The sequence below is a fragment of the Pyrgilauda ruficollis genome, unplaced genomic scaffold, assembly GCF_017590135.1.
Source record: "Pyrgilauda ruficollis isolate IOZ18807 unplaced genomic scaffold, ASM1759013v1 scaffold140, whole genome shotgun sequence".
Taxonomy (NCBI): domain Eukaryota; kingdom Metazoa; phylum Chordata; class Aves; order Passeriformes; family Passeridae; genus Pyrgilauda; species Pyrgilauda ruficollis.
Genome location: NW_024512544.1, coordinates 367,016 through 391,083, shown reverse-complemented (window position 1 = coordinate 391,083; position 24,068 = coordinate 367,016). Strand labels below are relative to the sequence as shown.

The window sequence follows — 24,068 nt, the reverse complement described above, 5'->3', positions numbered from 1 at the left end:
GCTGTAACTACAGCGTGAAAAACGCCAGTCACTTGTTTTTAAAATTTTTAAAAGTTTAATAGTAATAAAATGGTTATAAAAATAGTAATATGAGTAATAAAATTTGAACAATTGAGATTAGGACAATATGAGACAATAAAAACAAAGAGATACGGACGTCCGGGTACCTTTTTCTGGGCAACACAAGCCTGAAAAAGGACCCCGGTTAACAGAGGATTAACCCTTAAAAACCATCGCCTGTTGCATATTCGTGCATCTCATACATGATGCATAAATTCCATTCAAACACAGGATTCTGTCTGGTCACTGTCAACTTCCTCTTAATCCTAATGCCGTCTTCCTGTCCGATCCAGGTGGGAAGAAGTTAATTTTCTGCTGATAAGGGAGCAATAAATTCTCTTTCTCTGAAAGATTTAGGTGTCCTGTGGCTTCTATCTGGTGCGAGTCCTTTCTTAAACAAATATCTTACATAGCACAGTTTCTATTTTAACATTATGTTATAACCTAAAACTATATTTAATACACTACTTAGGCAAATTAATACAGCATAACTTTCTAACATAACACATACAATATTCATTTTAATACTTGCGAAAAGCCGATCATAAAATACACATTTTTCACACTACGTAGTCAGCAAGCACAGAGCTGTGTAAAGGCTGAGGCCCGGCTCTGCGGCTCCAGGATCCCGGTGGGACGGAGCCTCTCGCAGCCGCCTCCCGGATTCCAGCAGCCCCGGCGGGCAGGGCAGCCCCGGGCGGGCGGCAGCGGGGGCGGTGCGGGGCTATCCCTCGCCTTCCCCGCCTTCCATCCCTCCCTCCCTGCAGCCCCGCACTCCGGCCTGGGAGGCGCTGGGAGCGCTGCTGCGGGGGCTGCGCGGTAAGGAGCGGCAGTGGTGCGGGGAGAAGGCTCCTCTGGGCGCACGGAAAGCACCGGCAGGATCCCTGCGGAGAGCTCTGGCAGCGCCGCTGTTCCCCGCCGGGAGCCGCAGCCCTGAGCTGCCGGAGCATCTCTTCCTGCACGGAGGCCGAACAACCCTCGATCTCCCGGTGCATTCCCGCATCGCTCCAGAAACTCGCCGCGGGCACATCCCGCCCCGGCAAAGGGGCACGGAGCCCTCCCGACAGCGCCCGGGCTCGGTGCCTCGGACAGCGCCTGCTCGGGCACCGCCACCAACAGGATGCGGCCGGGAGCCTTCCGGGGCGGCGCGCCGGGACAGCGCCCGGGGCTGCGGGCTCCGGGGGGACGCGGGGCCGGGCGGGGAGCGCCGTGCCCGGGAGCTCGGCCCCGGCTCCCCGGGAGCTCCCCCGGCTCCCCGAGCGCTCCCCCGGCTGCCGGGGCCGAGCTCGCCCAGGCCGAAGGGCCCCGCTCGCCTCCCCGCGCGGTGCTGGGTTCAGCTCCCCGAGGGACTTTGGGTGGCTGCTGAACGGGAAGGGACAAAAAGCAGCAGGTGCTTGGGAAAGCGCAAGGTGGATGTGTGGTTGTGGTGCTAACAGGAGAAAATTGATTGGCTTTTTAAGAAAAAGGCAAAGCCAGCTAGTAAAAGCCTCCATGTTTTACTGGTAGTTTTCCTGCTGCGCTGCTCAGTGAATGATTTGAGGAAACAGCCGGTGGGTGGGGGCAGCAGTGGAGTTGCACAGTCCTCAGGGCTGTGTAAAAACCTGGAAAGCTTTTCCTGTTGGACGCCGCTGTTTGCTCCTGTGGTTAGCTCAGGGCTGTGGGAGGGATTCCTGGAGAGCAGGTTCACGCTCCCTCGCTGGAGCCTCCCGGGCAAAGTCCTCCTCGTGGCCCCGCCGGGAGCTGGAGGTTTCAGAGCCTGCGGTCCCTGGCTAGGGACGCGGCAGGAGCTCGGTCCGTGTGACATCCCCGGCTTGCTGCCTCCTCGCAGGTGCCAGCTCAGCCAAGCATGGCCACCCAGATGTTCGAGGGCAGAGGGCATGCGGCCGTCTACCAGAAATACAGGTTTGCACCGGGCAAAGAGCTGCAGCACACCATCCTCTCCTACCTGCGGGAAAAGGTGAGTGGGGTACGGCCAGGCTGGAGGAAAAATCCAAGGGGTATTTAATTGTGGGTGGGGGAAAAGTCCAAGGGGTATTTAATAGTGGGTGGCAGTGTTTGCCTTGCTGGGAGTGTCACCTTGGTCGGTGCCCCAGGGAAAGATAAAGCAGCAGGGTTCATGGCCAAATGGGGGCACACGAGAGGCTTTCCACAGGTTCTGCCACGCCAAGGCTGTTCCTGAGCGGGTGCTGGGGGAAGGAATGGGGTAAAAGCCCAGGAATTGGGTGGCTGCCCACTGAGACACATCCACCCCTCCCTGCAGAAGGCCATCCCTGCGGAGCTGGCAGTGGACGTTGGCTGCGGCTCTGGACAAGGCACCCACTTCCTTGGGGAGCACTTCAAGAAGGTGGTGGGCACGGACATCAGCGAAGCGCAGATCCAGGAGGCCAAGGACACCCCCGGCATGCCCAACATCTCCTACCTGTGAGTGTCAGGCCAGCACGCTGGGCCAAAGGCAGAATTCAGGTGCTCACGCGGAGGTGGTGCTTTGTGAGCATGACTGAGCCAGCTGGCACCAGAGATTCCATCGGATGGAATTCCCGGTGCCAACAAGCGTTATCCTAGACTTCAGAAGCTGTGGGCTTGCGTCCCAAACCATCCAAAAGCACCCTCTGATTCCACGTCCGTGGCTTTTCCCCTTTCCCTGCAGCGCGTGCCCTGCGGAGGAGCTGCCGTTCCAGGAGGCCTCCGTGGACGTGCTGACCTCGTTCACGGCCGCGCACTGGTTCGACATCGAGCGCTTCATGCGCGAGGCGCAGCGCGTGCTGCGGCCGGGCGGCTGCGTGGCCATCAGCACCTACACCCTGGACATGAGCCTGCGCTACGGGGACTGCTCCCAGCAGCTCACCAAAGTCTTCAGGGAGGTCAGCCGGGAGAGCCGCAGGGCAGAGAGGGAGGAGTGGGACTGAGGGGCTGCGAGGAGAGGAATCCTAGTGCAGAGTGGGGTAAATGCAGGGATTTAGAGGCTCCCGCGCTGGCCTGGCTGGATCATGTGGAGGGGGACATGAGGACTGATAGGGCAGACTCTGGTGGGGGTGAGAAGGGTGCCGGAGCAGATCTGGGAGCTGGTATTGTCCAGGAGACTTTTCCTGTTGCCCTGATCACAGCGAAAAGAATGGGAAGTAGATACTGTTGGGAAGAAGGTCTTTTTTTAGGAGTCTTTCTGGACCAAGGGTGTTTTAAGAATTGGATAAAAGGAGACTTTCCACTATGAGTAAGAGCTGTGTAAGGAGGACAGGAGCCTTATTTCTAGAACAGGAGCCTTGAATTCTTTATATTAAGCAAGATTTTGGTGTATTTTAATGCAATAAGTCTTTTAAAAAATAGGACATATATGAATGTATCACATGCAGGCCCAAACCTGAGTTAAGTGGCATCTGAGAACTTCAGGTGGTTTTGTGTTTGTTTTTAATACACTGTCTTTACAGTGCTGGGACAAGACTTTAAAATACTCAAATGACAGAGTAAAATACGTCATGGATGACTACAAAACAATCTTTGAGGCCTTGCCGTTCCCAGACAAGAAGAGGTGAGCAGAACCACCTTTGATGGTGTCAGACATTGTATCACCACCATGCCAGCCTGCGGTCCGTGTTGCCCTGCCTTTGAGATTTAACTTGCCAATGCTCCTTTCTTGCCCATGTCTCTTGCAGAATCACTGATATCTATGACCCAATTCCCATGACTGTTGAGGGTGTGGTTGGTTACATCGAGTCCACCTCTTCATATCAGACCTTTAAGAGGAGTGACCCTGCAGCTGCAACCTCCCTCCTCCAGGAGACTGAAAAGAGGTGAGCAAACCAGCAGGGTGTGGAGGACCTGTGCTGTGCAGTGCATGCAGAGGGAGCTTGTGCAGACCCCTCCAAAGCTGCAGGGGAGTGTGCAGGGATGTGCTCCCTCCATTCCAGGGCTGGACACTTGTCAGGGGTTCAGCAGCAGATCCTTAGGCTTTAAGCCTGTGTAGCAGCAGGAGGTGCCTGCACCAATGGATCCATGAAACCTCTGACACGAGACTTATCCTGAGTTTCTTTACCTTGCTTTTAATTGGCAAAGGGCATGAAAAATACTGGTGGTTGCATCTTCACCTGTCGAGCTTTAGTGGGTCTAGGGCCTTCAGAGAGACACGAGCAGTTGTGGGCTGCTCTGAGGTTCTTTATGGCATGGATCCATCAGTCTCGAAGGCACAGAGGTCAGGGTGTTCAAGTCAGGGCTAAAAGCTTTCTGGCTCAGAGTCCCAAGCAAGGGGAGCAGCTGCAAGGAACAGTCCCAGGTTCTGTGCAGGAACAGCAGCAGCAACAGTTGTTCCCTGGCACAGAGTCCAGTGCCTGAGCAGCAGCAGGAACAAGTCTGATGTTCTCAGCAGCAGCAGGGACCACAGCTTGCTTTCTTCTTTCCCCTTCTTCTTTTCTTTCTCTGTTTTCTTCCTCTTCTTCTCTTGTGGTTGTTGATAGTTGTGGTTGTGTTGGTCGTTGATATTGTCTTTTGCACCCTGTTACAGAGACTTTTTATTCATAAAACATCCAATCAACTGAAAACACGATTCTAAAACATTCTTTCTAAACCAATCTAAATTTGATTCTAATGTGCAGTAGTACAAAAGTAGTGTCAGTTCTTTAAAAACTGCATGTATAATATTATCTATTTATGCAAATGTACTGTTTCCTTGCTTGAAAGTTTACCTATCTACGAGAATAGTTCTGTTCATTTACGTATGTAGTTTTATCTGTTTTATGTGAATAATTCTATCTATTCTATCTATTCTGCCTGGCTGCAGGGTTCTGCTATGTTTTTGTTATGTCCAGGACTAAGTTGCTGAGCTTTAAACTAGGCCTTAGGGCCTTTGCTAGCTAGTGCAGTTTCTTAAGGCACTTGAAATGTATTTCTGCTTACTTAAAACCTAAAGCTTAAACTTACTTAAAACTGTAACTCGCACTTCTATTTACTGAAAACTTAAACCTACACTTGTACTTCATATCTGTATGGTTTAATGTATCTTAATTTCTCGAAAGGCTTTCATTCAACCCCTGCATTCACCTCCCTCTCTGAGGAGCTCAGAGAGGCTTGCATTCCAACACTGACCCATCTGTTTCAGCCCCAGCAAGGGCCTGTGGGGAAGGGGTGCTGCTCATTTCTTCCCTGACCAGAAGAACCCTTGTGCAGCAGCTGGAAGCATTTGCCATCCCCCCTGTGTGCTGTGGGTGGAAGGGATCTGGCTCTGGCTCTGGGTGCTGCCCCACATCAGGGAGGAGCTGTGTGGGCAGGGTGAGACCCTTCCTCTGCTTGTCCTTGCAGGATGCTGGAGACAATGGGAGTTTCCTCTCGTGAGACCCCGGTGGAGTTCTTGGTGAGGCACGTCTGTGTGCTGGGGCGCAAGGCGTGCTGAGAGCAAACCCTGCTCCTCATCTGGTGCTACAATGGAAGGGGAAGGTGGATCGTCTCCTAAAGCCCCGCTTGTAACCGCTCTTACTCCTTGGCAAGATTACTGCTGATTGAAATTCTGGTCTCCTGTGGGAAGCAGAGGGGGTTTTGTGCCCCTCAGGCTCCTGTCCACCTTGGTCCTGCAGTCTGCCCGGTGCTGCTCCCTCGGCACTGGAAGTGTCCCATTGTGGACTGCTGGTTTAATAACACGTGGGGAAGAGAATCACAGGAACAGCGGAGAAATGCACTGCATTTCTTACACAATTAATAATAATTAAAAAGCAAGCTGAGAAAATGCTGCCTGTGGTTCCTGTTTTACAAAGAGGCTGTGGAGCACCCACTGGTGTGGGAATAACTGTGCTACCTTGGCACTGAATGTCCTGAAGGCCTCGGTGCCCCTCTGCTCCGTGGGGAGGGTGGGTTTGGGGTAGGAAGGGCCATTCCCTGCCCTGGCTCAGCGAGGAGCTGGGCGCTGTCTTTGAGGGCTGCCCTGGAGAGGGGCTGCTCTCACCCGCAGTGTGCCCCCAGCCCTGGGGCAGGTGTCAGCCCCTTACCTGCCCCAGGAGTGCCTTGGCCCCAGTGAGGCCCCTCAGGACAGCTCAGGAGCCTCGATGGAATCACTGCTGAAGGAGAGCAGGTTGGTGCCCTACCACCCACCCACGCTGCAAAGGGCGGGTCAGAGGCTGCGTTTTTTGGGAGGGCCAAGGGGAGATATGAGGGCTCAAAGTTGGGCATACCCTGGTACAAGTCACCTCCTGTTTGCCTTCTGGATATTTCAAGACCAGACCCACCCTCTGCAGGGATCTTTCCCTTTCCTGTAATTCCTGTCCTTGGCAAGAAAGCTTCCCTGACACCCTGGGAAGGGCTGTGCCCTCACTCCCTTCTACATCAAAGCATTATTAAGAAAGGTGCAGTGCCACCTCTGCTGCCAGCCCCAGAGGGGGCTGAGAGGGGCTGGAGGTGCTTCTGCTGAGCTCCCGGGCTCTCAGGGTCCTGACTGAGCTGCCCTCAGCCTGCCCAGGGTGGGGGGCAAAGGCTGTGCCCCCGCTTGGTCCCCCAGGAGGCTGATGGGGTCTCGGGAGGACAGCCACGGTGTGGGAAGCCCATGGTGGATGGGAGGCTGCTCTCTGTGTCCATGGCCAGGACAGCAATGCTGGATCAGGCCCTGTCTCACTGGCTGAGGCTGCTCCAGGCGCAGCTCGGCTTTGGGCCAGCAGCAGCTCTCAGCCTCCCCTGCTGGGTGGGCACCAGGGCTCTCTCCTGCTCGGGCTGGCACCGCTGCTGCCATGCCCAGGGCCTGCCTGGCTGCCCGGGCCGGGGCAGCCCCAGCTCTGCTGGCAGGGCTTGTCCCTGTGAGGTGCATCCCTGCAGACATTCCAGGGCAGGGAGGGGTCCCGCAGGAGGTGGAATCCCGTGTCCCTACGGTGCTGGCAAAAAGGCTCTGGGGAAGAAGTGTTTGGGTTTTTTCTTCACTGTAAATTTTAAGCCTCTCCCTCCTGCAGCGGGTGCCCAGCCACGAGGGCACAGCAGGGATGGCATCAGCAGAGCAGCACCAGCCATTGCAGGGGCTGCTGCAGCTCACACGTGCTGGGAGGTGCTGGGGGATGCAGTGGGGCTGGGGGCACTTTGGTGGCACCACACCCCGGGCTGCAGGGACAGGACTGGTGATGGCTGACGAGCAGAGCCCGCTGCTGCCCTGTGCTGGCACCATCGGGCCGTGGGCAGGGCTCCCACACCTCACCGGGGGTTTATTTTTAAACCTGCCTTTTTTGGGGCACGCTTTCTGTTCCTCCTATCTTCTCTAGCCAGACTAGGTGCTTTGGCAGGAGTCACTTCTTCCCAGCCATGCCCACTGGGGTCAGGAGCCATCTGGGCTCATCCTTAGCCACACCGGTGCCGTGGCCTGTGGCGAGCACCTTTCCCATGCCCGTGCCCGTGAGTCACCACGGAGCGATTGCCTCACCCAGTGCTGACGCCAGCCCTGCCCACAGTCAGGTTTCACTTCTGTTCTCGCACCTGGAAATTCCACACCTGGGATTTCTTGCTCCAAGCAAGCTTGAGTGGCTCCAGCCTTTCAAGGAAGGGGCTCCATCATCACCATCTGTGCTGCTCTCCTGGAACAGCACCATCGGCAGCTGGTGATGCCTCAGGGTTTAGCTTTTATATTTTCACATTCTGTGCAGCTTTAGTGTGGGTCTAGGCTTCACATTAGGGGATGGTGAGCTCTCTGCACAGAGCAGGGAGACAAAACAATTCCTTCTCTAGCTGGGGACCAAGGACAAATGATCCAAATCTCAGGTCCAAGAGCACAAACACCGTGGACTGAAGAGAGAAAAACAAGAAGGATGGGACTTCATGGGCTAAAACTGTAATGGAACAATTAAACTCCAATATGCAAATGGACCAGAACTTATAAAAGTGAGAGACCCCATGACCTGTCATCCATTTTGTAACCATTTTGGTTCATCTTGGGTGCAGCCCTGGCTGGGCTCTTGTGCTGCCCAAGGTGGATCCATTGAGGCCTCCTAATAAATCCCTGCTTTATTCTTTACCTCTGTCCAGCCTCTGTTCTAGGTCAGCCTTCACAGGGCATCACTGGGACTGGAACAATGATTGTGGTGGGTGCCCAGTGCTCTGTAGACTCTGTTGGGCATGGTGTGATGTCCCCAGCCCGTGCTGGCTCTGGGGACTCTCCACTGCCAGGGCAGGAGCTGGCACTGGCACGGTTTGGAGGAGCTGTGGCCAATGCAGCCGTGCTTTGCTGGGCTGTGCTGGAGCATGGCATCGCTGGGCAGGACACACACCAAAGCCCAGGATGGCAACACCCCATCCCATGAAGAAAAAGCCCTCAGTGCTGCTAACCAGGCCCCTGGGGCTCAGCTGTGGCTGGGGGTGGCACAAATATCTGAGCAGGGTGCCCAGGAGAGATCCTCATCCCTCCATCCCAGCCACCGTGGGTGCCAGGGGCTGCGCTCACGGCCCGGCTTCGCCCTGCAGCTTTAGCTTTCCTTTGGTGCCTCTGAATTTCCTTTTGCATCTGTGAAGAGATGAGGTTTCGCTTTACTTCTCCAAACAGAAATGATACCTGGGAGAGAAAAGCCACAGCCATGGGAAACAGGAGCCAAAGCTGTCCTACAAGGATGTGACGCTGCTCTGTGACCCGACGGGTGACCCAAAAGTGTCTCGGCCGAGATCGGTGCTGTGGGACCGTGGTTGGTGGTGGATCACCCCTCTCCCACTGGGGACCCCACATTTATTTTTCATCTGTTGGGATTTTCTGCTAAGTTGCCCTCTATTCCAGCTGAGCTGTGCCTGTTTGGTTGACAGAAGTGGTCTTATTTTTGCTGGTTTGGACTTGTATTTCACAGCTATGCTGATCATGAACTTTGTTGTGTTGTACAAAAATTAATCTCCAGTGGGTTTCTTGAATGCGAGAGAAGGGAAGGACAGAGCCATTGCCCTGTTCACCCAAAGGGCAAACAAGAGACCCAGCCCACACCAGGGCTCAGGCTTTAATTACTGACCTGTCCCAACCTGCTGCTGTGAGAGAGGCTGGCACGGGAGCCTGGGCCAGTGGCCACATCCATGACTGGAAAACCTGTGCCCACCACGCTCTGGGGCTTTAGCACCGTGTTTTGCTGTCCTGGCTCTTCTCCAAGCTGTGTCTGCATCCAGTTTGGACAAAGTGGAACGAGCCACTGTCTGATCCATGCTGTCCCTTCCCATTCTTCATCTCCAGCATGGTTTTCCAGGAATGATCTGAGCACTCTGGGATGCTGCTGGAGCAGGGGAAGGGCTCAGGAAGGGGTGGATGGACCCTGTGAGTCAACAGCTGGTCCTGCTCAACCTCTTCACTAATTGAACATGAGCCAGGAAAGCGTCCTGGTGGGAAAGAAGGTGAATGGTATCCAGGGCTGCACTGGGAGGAGTGTTTCCAGAAGGCTGAGGAAGGTGATTCCTCCCCTCTCCTCAGCACTGGTGAGGCCACTCCTGAAGTGCTGGGCCAGTTTTGGGCTCCTCAGTGGGAGAGAGACATGGCAGGGCCTGGAGGAGTCCAATCAAGGTCAGGAAGGTGATGGGCAGGAACATCTCTGCCATGAGGAAAGGCTGAGAGAGGAGGCTCAGGGGCTCATGGTGCTGGGACAGCACAGCACAAGCTGAACCAGGGAAAGTCCATCTGAACTCAAGAAAAACAGGGACTGTGAAGTGTCTGCTCCATCCCATCAGCCCGTGCCAGCTGATCCTGCCACAGCAAGGCTTGGACTGGATGGTGTGGAGAGGTCCCAGGCCACCTCCATGACCACAACCATGCCACTCTGCTCACCCACAGCTGTACCTTTCCACATGCTTCCACAAGAACTTTTCTCCTTTTCTTGGACTCTTTGAACGCAGCACTTCAGTTCCAAATATGGAACCCATTAAAAATTGGGTCCTCCTGCAGTGTTCTGTGGTCATCGTGCAAGGCCCTGCAAAGTGCATTTATGCCTTCTACTTTCTTACTCTCTTTGCTTCCCAGACCCAGGCACTGCCCTAATTTTTTATATTTAATGCTTGATGAATGCATGAGACTTAAAAGCACAGCAGTGACCACAGGAGGTTCCCTTGATGGAAGGACAGTTTGCTGAGAGGTACCATTCCAGCTGTCAGCACAGGGATGTCAACACACCCTATTTGTGTCTCCAGGATGAAGAGGAAGGAAACCCCAGCCAGCCCCAGTGGCAGCCCTCCTCATCTTCATCTCCCTCCACAACTCTGTGTCCCACCTGGAAAACTTCAGGTGGAAGTGCTTCTGCTTTCACCTTTTTTCCTGCTTTGGTGGTGAGCCTGGTCCCTCAGGATAACACAGCCATAAAAGCTGATGCCTGCAGCCTGGACAGTGCAGTGCCCACTCCTGGCTGCTGCTTATGGCCCCAGCCCACCATGACCTTTCCCACAGGGAAACTGAGGCCTGAACTCCTGCTGCCACTCAGGAGGCACCAAACCCCTCCAGTCCCCGGGAACCTGTTGTCCCCAGGTGTCTCCCACAGCTTTCAGCACGGGCTGGGGCTGGGTCCTGCTGGCATCCCCCCAGTTGCCAGCCCCAGCCCCAGCATCCCCCGGCATCCTGGGCTGAGGCAGAGCAGGCAGGACAGGGAGGCAGCCGGGCAGGTAACAGAAACGAGGGGAGATTCCCTGCACCACTTTCATTTTCTTCTTTTCAGCTGTACCAGCCCAGGGTTTTCCTGCGAAGATGAAAGCACCAGGCAGGAATAAAAAGCTGGAGATGGAGCAGCAAGGCAGCCACAGCGAGCGAGGCAAAGGAGCTCCCTGGGACACCCAGCAGCTCAGCAGCTCCACATCTGAACAAGCCACCTGTAGCACCTGTCAGGCGCCTCTGCATCTGAAATTCAGCGAATCCTGCCTGGAGTCCTCCTGTTCATCCTCTCTGGCATCTTGCACCGCAGCCTCCTCATCCCGTCGTACTCCACGGCCGACTGTCGAGCTTTCCTTGCCAAAATGCTGCACCTCAGCCTCAGCCTCGTCCCGCTGCTCGTGCTGGTGCTGGGGGTCAGCCTGGGGGCTGCCTTTCCCCACGACAGCCTGGGGAATGGCTGCAGGCTGTCCAAGTACCAGCACATTGCACCCAAGCAGCAGCAGGCTCTGTACAACATGAGACAAAAGTTGGTGAGTACTGCTGGCAACAGGGGGCTGGGGGCTGGCAGGGGGCAAGGCAGAGGGGATGCTGAATTCAAGAGCTGGGTGACAAGGTGCATGTTTTCTGTCGCAGTTTCGGGATGAGCAAGTTGTTTTCCAAGGGTGTTTTGGGGACATGAAGGATGCTGGGCCAAATTTCATCCTGGTTTCAGACCACTCAAGCCTGGCCAGGGTTGTCCAACATAGCCAGAAGCCGCGATGAGTTTTTCAGTCTCTCTCTTGGTTTATGCCTGCAGGGGAACCACAAATGCAACTCCAAGCTCTTCCAACGGAAATGGAACGCAGTAAACCTGCCGGTAAGAGCAAGGTGATGCTGGAAAAAGGGGGCACAGCTCTCCTGTGCGCCGCTCCCACCTCCAGCCGCACCTCGGGGCAGGTCTCCAGACCCCCATCCTCCAGCCCTGGTGCTTGGGCTCCCTAACCAGAGCACTGCCACCCACAGATGTCCGACCGAGCGCTGCTGGTGGCGGCCGAGCTGAACCTCACCATCGCCATGCTGGAGCTGCCCGCTGCCCCCGCCTTTGCCGAGGCGTGCCGGCAGCCCCTGGAGTTCTTCAGGAACGCCTGGCAGGACGTTCTGGACTGTGTGAGTGCCTCCCCAGCCCTGCCCTGGCCGGCTCCGGGCCGCGCTGCGGGGCCGCTGCTGAGCCGGCCGCTCTCCTTGCAGGTGGATCCTCGGCACCAGGCCTCGGGCAGGCTGCGGCGCTGGCTGCACAAGCTGCAGGAGGCCGTGCGAACAGTGAGTCGGGCCGGCGGCCTTTGGAGGCTTTCGGGGTGTCAAAAGCCCCCTCTGGGGGTTTTTGGGGTGTCAAAAGCGCCCTGTGCAGAGCTGACCCAGTGTGTCTCGCCCCGCAGGAGAGCACGGCGTGCCTCAGGGCCACCACCATCGTGCACGTCCTGCAGGTGCTGGACAACCTGCACTGCTGGGCCCTGCAGGACAACTGCCGAGCTGCTGATCCCGCCTGGAGCTGAAGCGCCCTCCGACCCCAGGAAAAGGACCGGGAAAAACGACTGCGCTGTTACTGCCTATTTGACCCATTTAACCCTTCTTCTTTTACACGAGCTGAGGAAACCATTGTTTTATTTTTTTTTTTTTTCTTTTTTAACTGTCTTTTAAATTTATTGGCTCGGGATAAGGCGAAGTAATGCCCTTCCCGAGGGAACGTGAATATGTGTATTTATAAGGTATCTTTGTTTTTCTGGTTCTCAAAATGTTCTTAGGAAGATCTATTTTTTTACCTGCTATTTATTAAAGAGTATATTCTGCATACTCGCCTGTGTAAGTTATTTTCTTATCTGCTATTTAATAGGAAAACTAAAGTAGTTAGCTACCATAAGCAGATAAGCTGCCACCACGTAATTTTAGTGTGCTTTTCTGCAATGCCACCGCACAGGCATCACCCGCACATCCTTGCAAGGGCATTGCCCAAAAAGGAACCTCGCTGCGTTTAATCTGGGGGCGGGCAGAGGAAAAACGCCTGGATGCTGGGTTTTCTGGAGAGCTTCCCGACATTCCGTCGTTCGGCCGCGCCCCAGGCGCTGCCCGTGTGCTGCCATCCAATGCCAGGAGCAGCGCCCCGGGCAATGGAAACTCATCCCGAGGGAAACGCCCTCGGGCCAGCGCCTCCCAAGGGCGGGGAGAGCCGCGAAGGCGCGTTTGGAATTCCCCATGGAATCCGGGGTTCGGCTGCGGCGAGCCGCAGCTGGTTCTTCCCAAAAGCCGGGCTGCAGGAATGCTCTGCTCTCTGGGCTCCTCAGGCAGATGCCATTTCCCCAAAAGCCGGGCTGCAGGAATGCTCTGCTCTCTGGGCTCCTCAGGCAGATGCCATTTCCCCAAAAGCCGGGCTGCAGGAATGCTCTGCTCTCTGGGCTCCTCAGGCAGATGCCATTTCCCCAAAAGCCGGGCTGCAGGAATGCTCTGCTCTCTGGGCTCCTCAGGCAGATGCCACCAAAAAGCTCCTTTGGGATCCCACCTCCTGGTCAGGCTCCCGATTTCACCCCTCGCTTCTGAAGGCTTGCAAAAAATCCCTCTCCGGGACCTACGTACAGGCAGCATCTGTGGGAGGAGGATATTTCTAGGACACTTCAGTCCAAAGCTGCTGTGCTGGGTTACCCAAAGGATAGGTGGATCTGGAGGGAAAAGCCTAAGGAGGGAGGAAAGGGCTCCGTGCTGGAGTAACCGGATTTCAGTAAGCTCAGCTGCAGTTTGTTTTTGGGAAGGGGCAGTGGTGTCACTGCAGTGAATGCTTAGGATGCAGTGAGTATTGCTGTCTGCCAGAATTCCCATGCCAGGTCTCCAGCTCTGCCTGACCACACCTGGGTGCTGCCTTCGTGGCTAAGTTTTGTTCCCTTATTTAGTGGAAAAACTTGAGTTTCTGCACCTCTTTTACAGCTCTAACAGAACTGTGGAAATTTCTGAAGTTTTTGGGCAGTCTAGTTACGATACACAAGTATTCACTCTCCATTACTAAATGCACTCTTAAAATAATTTTTTACACAGATTCCATCTAGTGGACTTGTGCTTCTATAAGATTGATATTTCTATTTGATTGATGTTATAAACGACAAATATAGTTACTGGCTTTCGCATTTATGTATTAGCTTTGGCAAGTTATTATTGATCACAAAAATCCCGATATAGTACAATTTGTAATTACTGCTGCTGGTGTAGTATAATCTGTCAGTTTATGTGCAGCTTTTTTAAATAGTAGTGTAATATATACTATCTTAGACTGTAGCATAATAGACTGTGAAATGTTAAAATGCTTTTACATGTAACTAACTCAGAAAATGGTGTAAAATAATTAAATGATTTCCCACATTAGGGACTATCTTATCTGAAAGACAAGATAACAGAAACAGAAACCAGAGCACCGAATAAAGGAATTTATTAACCCTCATTATCAGGGAGTGGAAATACAACGGGATGGAGCCACAAGAAGAAATAAAATATATTGGTTTAATCTACGAGATAGCATGAAGACAAGTCAAAGGTTAAAACAAAGCAAAAGCACATCTAAACTCAAAGGAATGTTTGAATATGTATAAACGCCTATGAATATGCATGTACTCCCTGTAATGTAACAGTTGATAGAGAACATGGTTGAAGTTTTTATTTATTTTTTTATTTTGGCAAATAGCCAAGCACCCCAGCATTGGGTTTCCCTTTTATCCCTTAATAAACTTTTATAAAAAATTTAAATAGTGAGTCGTGTTTCTCACAATTGACTCTTGCATATTGATATTATTGACATATTGACTGCTCACTAGTCTTCCACTCATCTGCTGCAGGAGTGTACAAATCGTAGATTAATTTAGGTAGATTAGTAAATTAATTTAATTAATAGCAGATTTAATTAATAGTAGATTTGCCTTAACCAAGGCAAATGCTGCAGCCTGCCTAAGCTCTGCTCCCGAGCAATCCTGCTTTTCCTCCCTCTTGGTGTGCTCCTATTTGCTGTAGACTCAGCATTAATTTATATTGTGGCTAAATCACCCCCCTTTGCACAGCAGTGTGAGGGGACGGGAAAATAATGGCATTTATGGGGAACGGTTTGTCAGGAAGGCGGTGGGATCACCATCCCTGGAGGTGTTTAAAGAACGACTGGACGTGGCACTCGGTGCCGCGGTCCGGGTGACACGGTGAAGATCCGTCAAAGGTGCGATCTCAGAGATCTTTCCTAACCTTAAGGTTTCTGTGATTCTGTTTACAAAAGGTGATAAAACTCGGCCTGAGGACAGATAACTCAAAGGACATAACCTCGCCCCAGGCACTGCAGCACCCCGCTGGCGCTGAGAGAGCGCCCCAATATGGCGGCGCTGCCTGAGGGGCCCCTCAGCGGCCGCCCCAACATGGCGCCGCCCTCCCGGCGGCAAACGGCCTCCCCGCCGCCCCGACAAACTCTCGCGAGATCGCGGCGGGGGCACTTCCCGGCCCCGCCTGGGCTCTCGCGAGATCTGGGCTGTGTGGGGAGGAGGAAGAGGCGGCAGAGGAGGAAGGAGGAGCCGCCGCCGCCGCTCCCCGGGCCGGCGCCGGGGATGGTGTTGGCCGCGGCTGCCGGGCCCTGACGCCGCGCTCAGGTACGTGCGGGCTGCCCCCCTTTCCGCACCCCCCGGCTCGGGCCTGGCCGCTCCCGCTGTCCCCACATCTGCCGGCCCGCCAGGCCGCGGCTCCCGGCGGGGTCCCCCGGCCCCTCAGCCCCGTGCCTTGCGGAGGGGCTGCCCTGGCTCCCGGCAGCTGCAGAATTCCCTGGGCTCTTGCTGCCTTCCTTAGAAATAAAAATAAGCACAGCTCCTCTCCCTTGCTCCTCTGCCTCCTCGGTAAAGCTTTACCTGCGGTTTGAGAGTGCTTTCTTGCTGGGTTTCGTTAGAATTCGGGATGCCGCCGAAGCGAATAATTTTTTTTCCAGATTGGTCATTCTCCTCTTGGGTTTCCTGGTTCTTCAGGACAAGCTGTAAAGGTATTTAGGCATCTAATGCCCATTGAAGGTGAATTTATTTGAAATCAGCGCCTAAAAGATGGGGATATTTTTGAGGGAACAGTTGGTCTGCAGCTTACAGGTGTTTTTTCGGGTTTTTAATTTATGGCCGCGTTCAGTACTTTTCAGATCCCTACTTCCCTTTTTTTTTTTTTTTTTTTTTTTTTTTTTTTTTTTTAGCAGCTGCTGTTTCTTCCTTCTCCGGGGAAAAAATGGACTGTTTTGTTCTGCTTATTCTTTCTTCCTCCGGGGTAAAACCTACAGTTTGCTTCGCTTCAGCCAGCTGGGTTTTACATTTACCCTGAACTGTACTTTTGTTTTTAAACATACATCTCGAAGCTGACATGCACATCACTTGTCAACGTCAGGGAGCTTGACCTTCTTGTAGATCTCACCAGAGTTTCCTGCTGTTAGGGACTGTTGTGAAATATTTTATTTCCTTTTTTATTTTTTTTAAGAGCTGTTGCTCACTTTTCTGTTAAGCCCTTCTTAGCCTCCAAGTAAAGATTATACCCTGGCTTTCTGCATTTCCCCCTCCTTTATTTGGTTGAATTAATTGATATGACTTAAAGACTAAGCAGTTCCCCTACCATTTTAGCTGTTGGGGGACCTGAGGGGTTTGGGTTTTGTCAGCATTGTGTTGGTTTTAGCCAAAATGTTAAAGAAGGAGGAGTTGCCTTCAACTGGGAGTAGCACCAAAACATCTGAAGCCACGACAGATTGGATGTTTTTGCTTCTTGACTTTGGCATTCTGGCCACCTTTCACTGTAATTAATTCATCAGTGAGGTTATTTTCTAGAGTGGATGGCTGGCACAGCAGAAGCATCTCTTCAGTTACTTGGTCTCTGTGTGTCAGGGTTTTTAGTGTTGTGCAGCTGTGTAGATGATTCCAGTTTGCACCTCGGTCCCTTTCCTGTGCCGTGGGAGCTGTCTCAAAGCTCACTTCCTAGTTAGAGAGTTGTTCCAGGAATCCCTCCCCTTTCTCCTTTTTGTCTTTGTCTCTTTTGGCCAGCCAGAAGGCAGCTGTGAGTGGTGTCTGTGAGGTGTGCAGGAGAGCAGGGGGTGCTTTCACAGCACGGAGCAGTGTCAGGCAGTGAGATGGGGTTGTAAACACTGATGTAAGCCTGACCTCTCTCCAGAAAACTGAATTTCCTCTTGGTCTGATGCACTGCACCTCCCTCAGTGTTCCCACCCCAAACAAGCTCATTGCTCAGGTGCTGGGGGCCATCCCCACCTTCATTCACCTCGCTGTTGGCTGTGTGCAGCACCTCTACCTTCTGATGGCCCTCCACGCCTTAGTCAGCTCTGACCTGGAACAGAGGCTAGGCAGAGCTAGAGAATAAAGCAAGGATTTATTAAAAGGATTTCCTCAATGGACACACCTTGGGCAGCACAAGAACCTAGCCAGGGTTACACCCAAAATGAGCCAGAATGGTCACAAAATGGACAGCTGGTCACGGGGTCTCATGTTGGAATCATAGGTACTAAGAATTTTTAACTTTCTGTGCTGAAGGGCACAGACCCAAAATAATATATTTGACCTAAGATCATATAAGAAGCTTCTAAAATTAATTAGTGATACAAAGATCACGAGTGTGTAATTTAATTAATAAGTTTTATAAATTTGGGTCCATTAGCATGTTGGAGTTAACTGTCCAATTACAGCTTTAGGCTGTGAATTCCCATCCTTGTTTTTCTCTCTTCAGTTCACCATTGTTTATACTCTTTGGGCCTGGAGCTTGTAACAGTTGTCCTTGGACAAGCTGGAAAAGGATTGTTCTGCCTGCCTGCCCTGTGAAGAGAGCTTGCCAACACTTGATACAAAGCTCAGAGTTACACTGAAGCAGCACAGAATCTAGAAAATACAAAAGCCAAAACCCAAGGCATCACAACAGCCTGAGGTGTTTTGCTCCTGCCCCAGGTGTGTGGTGACTGTCCCTGCCCTGTGTTATGTTCCAGGTGGGAAGCAGCAGTGATGCTAACTCTGGCAAGCAAGCTGAAGCGGGATGACGGCGTCAGAGGCCCCCGTGCGCCCAACCCAGCGGCGGACTCCACTCGCAGGGTGTCTGTCCGGGACAAACTGCTCATTAAAGGTGACAGAATAGATTGGAATAGGTTGGGCTTACTGCTTTTGGGGGTGTTGCCGGTAAACAGCACTGATTTGCCTATAAGTTCCCAGAGGTGTTTTTGAAATGTCCTGTAGGATGTGGCAGCAGCTCTCTGGTCACTGAGAGAAGCAGACACTTCCCCAGGCATCGTTCTGGGAAAGGCTGTGAGAAGATCAGAACAAAGAATGAGAAACAATTCTTACCTGAACTTGCTGCACCTGGTGTTGTGAGCATGTGGAATGTGTTACGGAGATTTGTTTACCAAAGGGTGGTTTCTTAATTGGCCAGTGGTGATGGTGGTTTAACTGAAGGACCAATTAGGTCCACCTGTAGCGAACTAGGGTATAAAAAGCAATAGGTTTCTTAATAAAGAAAATTATTATTAGCCTTCTGAAATACATGGAGTCTATGTCAGTTATTACCCAGGCAGGGACCATTGTGATGATGACAGGACACTTATTTTTATTGAATAATGAAAATCAAAACAAGTGTCCTCCTTACTTTGTTGAAAATTAGTCCATAATTAAAGCATGATAAAAAATTGCCACGTGAATGGCGTTGAATGTAGAGGAGGAGAATGTCAACAGAAGTCTGTCCACCTTGGTATGAAGGTGGTTTCTGAGCAAAACTAGAATTGCCTGTCACAGGAAAAAACATCCTGAAAGTCACAACAGTGGTTTTAATGGCACAGGTCAGAGGCAGCACACTTTAAAAGGATTTTAAAAAGCAGTACAGAGAGAGATTTTTCTAGGCCTGGAGTCACTATAAGTTGAGTGTGTTGGTTTTAGCCAAAAAAAAAAAAAAACCAGTGATTGCATTGCAGTGTGGTATGTTTTAGGAAGGCTGCTGTAGGTTTTTACCAGCTGGTGGAAAAGAAGCCCCAAACCTACTGCTTGGCAGCTGGGGGTAAATGGGCTAGTTAATGAAACAATAATGAAACTGTTTTATTGTTAAATCAGGGACAGCTCTTTCCTTCACTTCAATTTTTTTGTTTTGTTTTGTTTTTTGTAGCATAGATAATATTACATTTAAAAATCCATAGATGCTGACAGCTTGCAGTTACTGTGGATTTGAAGTCAGGCTCAGTCCCTCTGGTAATAGTTGAATGTTAGTGGCACAGGAATGTGTTGTTTAGGTTGAAGTTTCTGCTGAAAATGATCAGTAGCAAATACTCTGCTGTTGGTGTTGAAGCTGGCACTGTTGGGATTCATGCCAGTCAGGGGAAATCCACATTTCCTCTTCTTGTTTCAGAATGATTTGGGGCTGACATGGCTATAATTGCCTGACTGATATTACCTAACTAGCACTGCATGTGGTTTTTTTCTAAATTAGGGTAAATTCTGTCAGATATCTGGAGCAAGGTGTCACTGCAAACACTGCTGCCTCAGTGCACTGGAAGTGCCTCACCTGGGCTGTAGGAATGTTGTATCCACAATTTTCTCCATGTATTGTTTTAAGGACAGGGAAGTTTTACATGCTTCAAATCATTATTTTGATCACTCTTTCACTTCCAATTTGGAAATCCTCATTTAACTTCAGTTCTGAGGGGGAATGATTCAGGCAGGAGAAATAAGCTCTTTAACCAGGCTAAGCTGCAAAGCCAAATTACTAAATATATATAATCTGAGATTTCCCCTAACCTACAGGTATAGTCTTGAGGGGAAGATAACAGTGTGAAATAAATACCCTTCATGTGAGGGGCCAGAGAAATTTTACTCTAGCCTTAGAGCACTCATGTTTTTCAAAACCATACCCAAGTGTGCAGGGGAGGAAAAGAATGTAATCTGTAGAAAATTAATATTGACATTGTAATTGTAATTGCTGTGGCTGTGATAGCAAACCAGCTATTTAATAAAAGTAAGTATTTAAAAAAAACTGAGTAAAACTAAGTATTTAAATTAACTGAGTTCAAACTAAGTATTGAATGAGTCCCAGACTGACAAATGTTAAAAGCAGGTCAGTGCTCACATGGCTCTGACAAGCACTGAGTGCTGATCCTGATCTGGTTGTGCATGGAAGTTTCATCCCTGGTGTGAAATGAGTGGTGTAGGTCACTTAAAGAGTCACCATCAAAGGAATTAGTGAAAATGTGCCTTAATAGAAATTTGTAAAAACACAGCAAAGGTTGGTAAGCATACTGCTTACTGCATGGGTAATGCATGTAAAGGAAAATCAAATTAGAGTCAGTTTATGGTGATAGATGCAGAGGCTGGAATGAAAAGAGGAAAGGGAAAAAGGTAAAGGAAGCTCTTGATTGAGTCAGGAGGTTCAGAGTGAAATTCCTTCCTTTCTAAACTCCTCAGGGAGGAGTCTCAGTGCAGCTGGATCCAGGCTCAGGCTTGGACTCAACAGTTAGATCTAAAAGATTTAGCAGAACTTAATAATAAAAGCACTTGAGTGTTATATTAATTATTAATCAGCTATAAACGTAATACAGATTTAAGATAAGATATACTGTTTTATAGTGTGTTCAAGTCAATGCACACACATACACAAAGATATAGATAGATAGATAGATATAGACACAAATGTGCAAAGATAACCCACACATGTATGGATATGTATGGGAATACATATTAAAAATCCCCCCTCAGAATCAATGAAATAATTCCTTTTTGGGGATTACTGGAATTTTCTGAAATTCAAGTGAGAATGGTACCATTTCACTGAGGCTGTAATTCAGCTAAGCAATGTTCCAAAGCCATCAGGGAATGACTGATTATTCCTGCTCCCATCTCCCACCTTGTCCAGGCAGCAGGAGTTCTTGGTGCAGTTCAGGAAAGCTGCACCACAGCTCTTGTGCAGAGGTCAGGGCCTGATAGGAATTGCTGGAATTGCAGAGCAGGCCAGAGGTTGGGAGAGAGGATGCAGCCCCACAATCACGATGCTCTCCCAGAAGAGCTGTGGGAGCAGCTGTCAGTGTGCTGAGGGTGGTTTCTGGGTGAAATGGGACTGGCAGGAGAAGCAGATCATTCCAGTGGAACTGCTGAAAGTGAGAGGGGAAAGAAGTGGGGACAGGCTTTTTGGGGATGTTCTGTTTTAAGCTGCTCAAGCAAAATGTAAACCATTTGTTTACAAGTTTCTAGAATTTGCTTCAGCCTTTCAGACAGATCAGCTGCAGCAGCACCTACGATGTGGTGGGACTGAGTGGAGTGAACTTGTGATGCTGATGGTGTTGCTAGGTCATGTAAAGATTGCAGGAATGAGTTTGGACAGGAGTGCAGAGCTGCCTGCTGAAGGTGTGCACACAGCAGGGATGGTGTTGCAGCTGGAGCTTGGTTATGGAACTGCAAGAGCTGAGCTTAGGCTGTTGTACTGGATCCCAAAGCCAGCAGGAGCCTGGAAGAGTAGCTGTAAGTAGAAGTTGTCACTGGTGTGTGTTTTGGCTGGAGTTACAAACAGATGACAGTGGCAGAACAGGGGAAAGGCTCCATCAGGTCAGTGTCCTGGCAGCAAAACAGAAAATAATCTCTCCTGCATAAAAGAAGAGAAATCCTGGCCTTCAGCAAGGGAGGAGGAGGAGGTGAGAAAAGACTCAGTGTTCTGCCAGTGGTGAAGCACCACTGTCCTATCCCTGCTCCACAGTAAATGGGGGATCATCTAATAAATCCTGCAGACAGATGTCTGCCAGCTTTGGCTAAGGGTGTTGTCCAGACACAGACTGTCTGGTTTTTTTCTGGAGGTGAATTTGAGACAGCCTTGTTTGTGCTGATAGAGAGTCCAGTGCAGGAAGGCAGTGCAGATCTCTGAAGGATGTGTTGTCACACTGGTAGCTCTGCAGCCCTCAGTTGTACTGTGTCCTCTGCCTGGTCAGTAGATCAGTTCTGTTTTGATTGAGGTGATGACCAGGACCCCAGCCACTGACAAGTGTAGGTGATGCTTACAAACTTTTAAAGACTTGGCATGCATGCCTGAAAGTAGGAAAAATAAGTGCTAATTTAGGTTTGATAGCTATTTGCACTATGGGTGTGAAGAAGCATTCAGTTGGTGTTGGAAACAGTGGTGTCAGGCACTGAGCTTGACTTTATTGATGGATGCACGTTAAACAGGCTTTGTTCCATTTCTGGGGAAAGCTGCTCTTAAAATACTGGTGCCTTTTGTTGGTTTTTCCTGAAGTTCTTCCTTTGACTGCTTATATTCAGCATCGCTACAGATTGAGATATCAGTCATGTCTCAGGACACTTGGGTTATTTTATGGATGTATTATGAATAGAAATCTCTCTGTCACTGAAGTTTTATATCTAGGGAAGTAATTCTGAGTCATTTGGATATTCTTTTCCAGCTGTAGAGAGGGTCTAGTAAAGCACAGCTTTGTTCAAAATTCTGTGTGACTCATCTGTTCATCTGTTTTCGCTGCATTTCCATCTAGGCTCAGTTGGAGAGTAAGGCCCTAATTCTGTAAGCCCAGTGCCCAAATTAAAATAGAGCAAGCAGTACAATTGCTTCAGCAGCTTTCATTTTGTTCTGTGCTGCAGAGGCAATTTTTAATGTCCTGTTCATCTCTAAGGGGAACTTCATTAAGTTGGGAGCAGGGGCCACATGACTGCTCCTCATGGCAAGCATGCAGTGCTGAGCTTGAAAGGCAAATCCCTTCTGAAATTTAAAAAGGGCTGAGGACAAACCCAAGTGGTGGTGAAGATTAATATTGTGTAGTGAAGGTGACTGCTAAATGGAACTGAAGATAGAGAGCACCCAGGATGGCAGTAGCAGCTCATGGATCACAAAGGTTGTCCCTTACATTGCATTTTTGGTAGTGCACAGAAACTTCATCATTCACTTTTATATTACTACTACTGCTTAGTTTGATTGTGGCAACTTGAAATAATATATGTGAAAATAAGTTAACAAGGTTTATTCCTTGGTTGTCTTCAGTATCTGTGGCTTTTACCACTATATTTATGTAACCAGAAAATATTTAATGTGTGCCTCTGTATAAGCCTGAGAGAATGGAAGTGGGAAACTGATGGTGAAAGTGAGGTGAATATCCATTGTAACTAAAAATGAGGGAAACCATTTATTTGTTTTCTTCAAGCCTGTAAAAATAGTAATATCCCTCCTCACAAAAACAGGTGAGGAAAGTTGAGAGGTGAGAAAATACTCTTTTTCTTATACTGGTCTGTACAGTTCAGAGGAGCTAAGTAGGGAATGCTATAATGATAGATGGATAAGAATTAGGAGGCAAACAGTATTTCTAGAATTAATAGAGTATTAGAAGTAGTACTTAAAAACCAGAATTTTTATTAATGTCAAAGTATTTAATCTTCATCTTTGGAAGTCTTAAAGAAGTAAATTAAAGAGGGACCTAAACAGGAGAGGGGGCTTTTTGAACAAAACCAGAGAAGTAATACTGCTGTGGGTGAGACTGTTCACTTGAGGAAATAATGCTTTTATTTGGTGTACTTAATACCAAATTCCAGCTCCAAAATCAAGCATAGAGTCTGATTTTTGTGGAAGGCTTAGTAAACAAAGCACTGCTAAATTCTGACTTGGGGAGAGAGAGCAGAGCATTGGGGTTGTGGTGTGTGCACTGAGCATTCATAAACCTTGTACACACAGCAGGAGTGTTCCTATTTCTGTCTGGAGAACTGTCATGGGTAGGGAGAGTTATTGTTTGTGAAATCATTTATAAATAACTCTGGCTGCTTCTGTTAGGCTCAGAAGCAGCTCAGGAGCTGTAGAGGAGAGAGAAGAGCTGAGCCACAATCTGTTTGCATTCAGCTCTTGCAGTGTTCGTGTTGGGTTTACGTTTAAGCCTCGCCTTTTTTATGGTTTAAAATAGATTAGGAACTGTTCAAGTGTGTACTGGGTCAAGAGCAGGACTCTGCACATACACCTCCACTGGGGCTGCTCCTGCAGCAGGTCACACCAGGTTTTGGGAACACCAGGTGGACTCTGTAGAGTTTCCTGCCACTTGGGTTTTCTGGTTGTCTCCTCATCTTAATGGTGTGAATTGAGACACAGATGCAGATTCTCCACAAAATTACCATGAAAAGTTCTCAAACTGAATTTTCTTCACTGTTCAGCTGTAGTGACAGTCATTTCTTGAAAGAAGAGCTCAGAAAAACTTGTTTGTGTGGGAAATGGATTTGTAAAGAATTTTTAAAACTTGATGGAAAGTTTATACAGTCTTGTATATTTGTATGTAAACACTGAGATAAGGTGTGTTGACTTAGGGAGGTTGTGGAATAGAGGTGATATTGTTGAGAGAGAGATTGAAATAGAAGTAAGTTTTAACAAGTTTTAAAATATGATCTTTTAAAATACTGCAACAGTGACATATTACACCACAGACAGGAGATGCTTTTGTGTAGGA

The 24,068-nt window shown here is 50.0% G+C and overlaps 2 protein-coding genes across 2 annotated transcripts in view; both read left to right on the top strand.

Moving 5' to 3' along the window:
* The first annotated feature begins 1,237 nt into the window (after positions 1–1,237).
* LOC121349616 (putative methyltransferase DDB_G0268948) lies at positions 1,238–5,770 on the top strand. The gene is made up of 7 exons (XM_041460223.1): positions 1,238–1,450; positions 1,889–2,017; positions 2,321–2,481; positions 2,708–2,921; positions 3,486–3,586; positions 3,711–3,848; positions 5,350–5,770. Exons 2-7 carry the CDS (start codon positions 1,907–1,909, stop codon positions 5,438–5,440), a joined length of 816 nt encoding a protein of 271 aa, XP_041316157.1. The 5' UTR covers positions 1,238–1,450; positions 1,889–1,906; the 3' UTR covers positions 5,441–5,770.
* Positions 5,771–15,132: 9,362 nt separating this feature from the next.
* The window catches only part of UBE2F (ubiquitin conjugating enzyme E2 F (putative)), a 55,543-nt gene continuing 46,607 nt past the window's right edge, over positions 15,133–24,068 (top strand). Inside the window, exons 1-2 of the mRNA XM_041460200.1 lie at positions 15,133–15,249; positions 17,607–17,740. Of these exons, the coding sequence (XP_041316134.1) occupies positions 17,623–17,740 (118 nt within the window). The 5' untranslated portion in view covers positions 15,133–15,249; positions 17,607–17,622. The remainder of the gene's footprint in view (positions 15,250–17,606; positions 17,741–24,068) is intronic.